The sequence below is a fragment of the Notothenia coriiceps genome, unplaced genomic scaffold (assembly GCF_000735185.1).
Source record: "Notothenia coriiceps isolate Sejong01 unplaced genomic scaffold, NC01 NC01_scaffold00006226, whole genome shotgun sequence".
NCBI lineage: Eukaryota > Metazoa > Chordata > Actinopteri > Perciformes > Nototheniidae > Notothenia > Notothenia coriiceps.
This window is the reverse complement of record NW_011338927.1, coordinates 2,051-9,059: the sequence shown is the minus strand read 5'-3', so window position 1 is coordinate 9,059 and position 7,009 is coordinate 2,051. Positions and strand designations below refer to the sequence as shown.

Genomic DNA, 7,009 nt, shown 5'->3' with positions numbered 1-7,009 from the left:
AAAGTTACTGTCACGAAAGTCCCTCCTCTCGAGTGTCTCCGAGTTTACCAAGACACTGTCTCGGAGTCTCGGTAGTTCGTGGTTTGCCGTCTAGGGTAACACCCCTCCTCCGTACGTGGTTACCCAAAGACTGGACGTTTTTTGGCGCAGTATCCGCCGACTGACTTCGACTGAACGGCAGTTTAGAGAGTACCGTCCTGCTTTACCGACGACCTATGTGAAATTAACACCTTACTCGTCGGGACAGGTGGTCATAGACATTTACCTGTCTTATCTCGTGTTAACATGTACTATCTCCGAGATCTGAGGAAAGAAGTGTGGTGGCGACGCCTTAGGGTATGGTGAAACAGGAGCATTGTCCGACACCACCCTAGGCGAGGACGACGGACCTATCAGACTTATTGAAACAGCTGTCAGGGAGGGCAGATCGGACAGGGAGAGTCCTCGGTTCGGACCTCTCTAACCGGTCTCACCCATTGCGGGGATAACGTGGACGAAGGACTCTGTTGCGGGGGTCTTGGACTCCTTGGCAGTGCTGGACCGTGGTAGTAGACACAGTGGAGACGCATGGTGCCGCGTTAGCCGCTGACCCCGGCGATCCTACTGACTGTCTACAAGAGCCTGAGGTGGGAGAGGTCCTCCCCCTCTACTCTGCGTCGCCACCTTTCTTCATTCTCCGTCGATAGAAGACCGGTACCGAGCACACGTTTGGCACAGGTGGGGTTCCCACCTAACAGGCCGGCTCGGTCCTCTTGGTGGTAAGCAGACCGTCGCCCGGGCGGAGAACTGTACTCGACAGGCGGGACAAGAGGTCAGGGCCTTACACCCCCCGGAAGCTTATTTTTGTAAGAGACTCCGGTGTTGGTGTCCAAGAGGCGACACGATGTTGTCCGCCGCCTAGACTGAGGCAGGACGGACAACTACATTCGGTGACACCACGCAAACAGCGAGGAGTGGTCGTGTAGCAAACGAGACATCATTTCCCAACCGTCACGACATCCTCGTCATTGAGACGGGCATCGAGATCTGTCCAACTCACGGCTCAAAAGACAGGTCTCCGGTCGTGGTGGATATCGAGAGAGAACCGTCCAGGCGGGTAGGACAGTGCCTACGTAGAACTGTCGCACTGCATCCTTTCCAGTGGGCGGGGTCGCCTCAAGGGAGGCGTCTACGAAACCCCTGTGGTCATAGCCTCCAACCGGAGGTGACTCCCCCCCCCACCTACCAGTGGTCTGTATCACACACTAGAAGCCCTGAGGATGTATCCAAACACGGAGCAACCTAGATTTGCTTATCGGGCTTTTGGTGGAGATTTGGTCCGCTCATTCATTGAGGGTCGTCCATGGTGCTCCACTCGTCGGCGGTACTCTGGGTCTCAGACGTACTACCAGTTTCGACAGTGGCAACGCTTTTTAAGGGTCTATGGGGGTGGACGACCACTCCATACCTTACGGAGAAGAAGTTACTGGTGTTAGGTGAACCTAAGTTAACCCGACACAAACGGAGAAGGGACCTGGACCGGTACCGATACCTCCAGCATAATGTTTTGGGAGTACGGTACCAGCGCCTTCGCCGACTTTGCCGACACTGGAACTTAAACACTTGCCCAACCCCTAATCCCCTCATCGGTTTGCCATCAGACAACATGAGTCATCGATGGGGGGACCTCCAACAACGAGCGAGCGACTTCTCTTTTCCTACTGTCCTCCGCACCGGCGCGGAATATATGCCACCCGAACGTGTGTAAGTCCATCCGGGCCGGGCTGCCCGGCCGATGCAAATATCTATAGGGTCATCCCACTTACGAGCGTATCATACCCAATTCTCCATATGGTATCTCAGGTCTCCCGCCTCGGAACATTCTATAATTGTGTGATAAGGGTTGTAAGTGTGTACAAAAGGTCACACGTGGCTGACCTCAAAGTGACCTAGTTAGACAGGGTAAACAGTTAGCTGGCCAAGAGGTGAGGTGGCACGTTGACACTTTAGATACGACACTCACACATACCCAAACAAAAAACGAGGTTGTGGCATTTATTGGAAACCTGTCCACATAACTCCTATGCCAGGGGAAGATGTACTGACGAAGGTACATTTTCGGACCTAACAATGGACAGACATGTACTTTGTCGAACCTTTTCCGTCCTCTCTGTTTCCCTCACACCTCCTGTCATTTCTAAAAGCCTACCGTTTCACTTCATTTTAACATAACTTATTTTGTTTCACTTATTTTTGTTGACTATACCTTTTTCTCCTATTCTCTTTCCCTCTACCATGGTGGTTACTATGGTTTCTCCTTCACCGAAAAAAACTTCTAAAACGGACTTTTATCCCAGGACGTATCCAACCATCTACATTTCGTACTTCTTCCGACCGACTTATTTACTATTTGATGTAAGTTTCTAAGTCAAAAACTATACCGGCTATGTGAGACGAGCGAGTGTCGGCCTAGGGCGTGAATACCTTAACACGGGTTAGGTATTGGTATTGCGGCCGTACCGTCGGTACCTGAATATATAGTTCTGTAAAACCGAGGCATACGATATTACGAGAAACATCGGCGTATAGTAGTCCATATGACCAGGTATGTATAAATGTTTCGAACACAGTGTAAGGAATCCATGAATGTTGTCATTCTTGGCGTTCTTTGATCAGTTTACTAAGAAATAACCGTAGAAATAGGAGAGTAGCATTTAGTTTGGGAACCAAATCTTAAAAGGTAAACGCGATACCTACACATAATTTTTCGCATTTGTGATAATTGTTGGTTTACTATTTACCTGATTGTTTAGGGAGAAAGAAAACGAGACAAAGAGAAGAGTCGACAATATTTCCGTAAGTGTTAACATATGTGGTGTCACGAAAACAAGAGACCAAAAGTAAGTCTTGTCAAGATTACTCCTGTTTGACGAGGGACCAACTCGGGTGTTACGAGAGCTGAGACTTTTCTGTCATTTTACCGACTTTACCTTTACTCTCCCCGTCTCCCTCCAGTCGGGATCGTAGGTTAAGGGGTAGTAATGGTGTGTGTGGTGGTGTATCGCTGGTGCGCGTGTTTACCCTGATAACGTGTAACTCCACAGCACTGCGTATTGCCACTGTCGGTCGGTTAGAGAGATTCCCCCCGGTAGGAAGGAGATTATAGTAGTAAACTTTAGAGATGCTTGCCCTGACTTCGGCCAGGGGAGTATCCGAGCTGGCCGCTCTGTCGGTGCACCCGAGTTGCCTTTTGATCCGGGGTGACCGTAGTGGGGCGACACTCAGACCGAACCCCTCCTTTGTTCCCAAGAACCTAAGGAGTTTGTTCAGGTCGAGGGCTATACAGTTAAACTGTTTTATTCTTCCACCCCGCAGGTCATTATCGGCCGATATTCACTCTTAATAGTTTGATCGGTGCTCTCTATAAAGGCCGATCAGGAGAGCTGGATCTGATCGATATGGACATAAACGCGAGTGAAGTGTAACCGGATGAGAGAGAGAGAGATCAGATCAGCTGCTGACGCAGCTCTGCATGATCACCTGAAGCCCCGCCCACTGTTTAGCGAGCTGCATGAGAAACTGACGGGCTGTCAGGAGAGAGGGAGAGGAGAAAAGAGAGGATCCGTTTCTCCCGTGTTATTATTCAAAGTTGATGTAAACTTTTGAATAATGTACTTCATTTACTACAAGTAGTTTGTTTGAATTTAATAATGATGTTGTTTGTGGAATAATTTATTGAAAAATGAATCTGAATTTTTTCGATCTGTCACGATTTTAAACTGAAGCAATATAAAAATGACCCCATTAACTGAGTTTTAAACATCACCATATCCTGTTATAGTCCGGTAATTACCTGCTAACGGAAACTCTGCAACACAATTCTTCTTCTTCTTATTATTATTATTATTGAAACATGACCGGTAAGTATCAAATTTGTCCGGTAAAATAAATTCTGTCCGGACATTTGACCAGCGAGAAAAAATCCTAGCGGAAACCCTGGGCTGGAGGACTCTCCACTATCGTCCATGCACACTCTACACAAGGCGTGTGTGAGTTTAGGGGACATGGTGCAATTACGTTCTCCCCATGCTCCTTAGGGACCCGGGAAACATGGTGCCTATGTGCAGGCGGGGAGAGCCTTCCTCACTATTTTCCATGCACACTCTTCACGAGGTAAGCGTGTCTGAGTGTTCTCTACCAGCCAAGTAAATTGTGGCCCCGACTTCTCCACGGTAACAGCCGGAGGAGAAGAAGTTACGGTGCAGTGGCTGTTAACCAAAAGCCGGTCAGGGGCAGTGTGATGGGTCGATGTTGTTGGACGACAGGGCGTTTATGCATCAGGGCTCCACCCACTGTACCTATAGAGTCCAGTAGAGGGCGGAGCCTGTGTAAGATATAACGGGGGGTTACGTATTGTAACCCTAGTTATATAAGCACAGGCGGAGCCCTCTACTTAGGGCCCTGTCTGTCCTATGCCGCTCGCTGAAGAGGGTGTAGGATGACAGTCAGGAGGTGTGGCCGCCTTATATATGGTGGGCTTGCACACGCATTCAGATAGGCCCGCCCCGAGGGGCCGGCTACGTTTATAGATATCAATCAATCAATCAATGTTTATTTATATAGCCCAATATCACAAATGTTACATTTGTCTCAGTGGACTTCACAGTTTGTACAGAATATCAGTATGACAATACGACACCCTCTGTCCNTGTGTGTGTGTGTGTCAGATGGAAGCTGTACCTCAGTCTGTTGGTGTGTGATTTTATTGTCCTGAACCGTTTGCCAGATGGAAGTACTCCAGTAACCGAAGAACTTCGGTTACTGGAGTACTTCCATCTGGCAAACGGTTCAGGACAATAAAATCACACACCAACAGACTGAGGTACAGCTTCCATCTGACACACACACACACACACACACACACACACACACACACACACACACACACACACACACACACACACACACACACACACACACACACACACACACACACACACTACTATTTAGAAATATTTAAGGCCATTTTACTAATATATATTTAGAAGTGTAAATATGCACATTGACATCTCGTTGCACTGTCATCGCTCTGCTTTTACCACTCTTATATATTTATTGTGTACACGAGGAGTCGTGTGGCGCAGTGGATAGAGCTTTGGTGTTGGGATCAGGGGGTCACAGGTTCAAACCCCTCTGCAGTCAGCATGTCGTTGTGTCCCTGAGACAATTCACCCCAAATTGCTCCTGTGGGGATTGCCCACAGTATTGAGTATGTAAGTCGCTTTGGATAAAAGTGTCTAACAAGTAACATGTAATGTATTGTGTCTATTTTTTACTGCAGTGAGAGATGCCAAAGAAATTATGTTGTACTTTGTATGATGACAATAAAGATATATCCTATTCTATTCTACCTGAGCTCTGCTCGGTGCTCGGCTCCGGCTCGGTTCCCGCGCTGCAGTGCCGGCTCTCGTCTGTGCTCGACTGCCGGTTGTCGGAGAAAGTCCTTGGTTTCTCTCCAGTCATGTCGGTGTCGTCCATCACCACCAGGACCTTCTCCTTCTCCCCCCTCCACTCCTCCTGGTCCTCCTCCTGCTGCGGCTCCTCTCTGGATATCGTGGTCTCCACAGAGCTGGCGCTGAGCATGGTGAGGTCCGCCAGGCTGCCGTCCTGGTGCACCAGTCTGAAGACAGGTGGAGAAGTTATTACAAACACACACACGCATGCAGACTCACACATACATATTTGTATTTCTACACTTATGAGGACCTTGAATGACTGACTGAATGTCTTTAACCTGCTTACCTGACGTTAAACTGTATGTATAAGCAAGCCATTTTCCACCATTCAATGGCTACTCTGGAACCACAACATATTCTATTAATAAATGAAATAAATTAGAAACTGATCAAATGACTGCTGTTGAGATTTGGCCTATTATTTGAACGTTGAGACCCCTTCCTATACTTTCTTAGCAGTTGTAAAAACCTTTAACCAGGACTTACTTTTTAAAAGTTTTACGGTAAATGCAGGGGTGTCAAACTCAATTTCATCGCGGGCCACATTAGAATTATGGTTGCACTCAAAGGGCCGGTGGTAACTTTAAGACTATATAAATATATACATAGATAAATATACATAATATATATAAAATAATGTACTATTTAACAATATTGCCTCTGCATTAGATTATTATCTAATAACTTCATAATTAACTATGTCTGAAAGCAGAGGTCTAGGGAAAATAATTGTAAGTAATTGCAAGTCTCTTCAGTGCGCATCTCACAAAATGAGATGCATTGTGGGACATGTAGTTTATGGGCAACGTGCTCCTGTAAAGCGGCACGTAACCTTATAATAAACTGATTATATTCTTTGCAAGCTCTTCTTGGCCACATAAAATGAAGTGGCGGGCCAGATTTGGTCTCCGGGCCTTGAGTTTGACACCCCTGTGTTAAGGTTTTTAGAGACAGTGGAGAGACAATGTTCGTTTTTAGAAATAAGTCTCTTAAGTCAATTAGGTAATAAAATATCCTTTGGATATTTGCATTTGCACTATTTGCAATAGTGTCACAAGTGGCCACACAGTTTGTATCTCATAAGATATGATCATAAAACACACCTGCAATTAATGCTTATGGCCGAAAGGGGCCGCCAAAAAAAAGTCAACAGACATTGGTAACCTGAAATAAATGAACCTTAGAAAGCAACCTGGAATTGATCTTCACAGTATACAGCAATGTAACTATATCAGTCCTACATAATTCAATGTATAGACATTATTTATCATGTTCTTTTCCCCTTACATCGCTATTTTTTTGAAGGCATTCTGTCCTCATAAGCATACAAATACAACACGCATTAATACACAAGGTCCAATTGATTGTCAAATTACTCTGATGCAAATGTTTGGATGGGAATCTGCAGCTGTGTGTCCGCTGACTGGAAACAGAGCGGCGTTTCATCAGGCATTGTAATCAATAAGCAGTGCACATTCCTTTGGCATTCTTTAAACGTTGTTTGTTTTTAATGT

The 7,009-nt window shown here is 46.3% G+C and overlaps 1 protein-coding gene across 1 annotated transcript in view; it reads right to left on the bottom strand.

The window, feature by feature from the left end:
- Positions 1-5,659, bottom strand: part of LOC104943561 (piezo-type mechanosensitive ion channel component 2-like) — a gene marked incomplete at both ends in the record, with an annotated part of 15,451 nt that extends 9,792 nt beyond the window's left edge. The window contains one exon of the mRNA XM_010769013.1: positions 5,391-5,659. Within this exon, the coding sequence (XP_010767315.1) occupies positions 5,391-5,659 (269 nt within the window). The remainder of the gene's footprint in view (positions 1-5,390) is intronic.
- Positions 5,660-7,009: the final 1,350 nt, after the last annotated feature.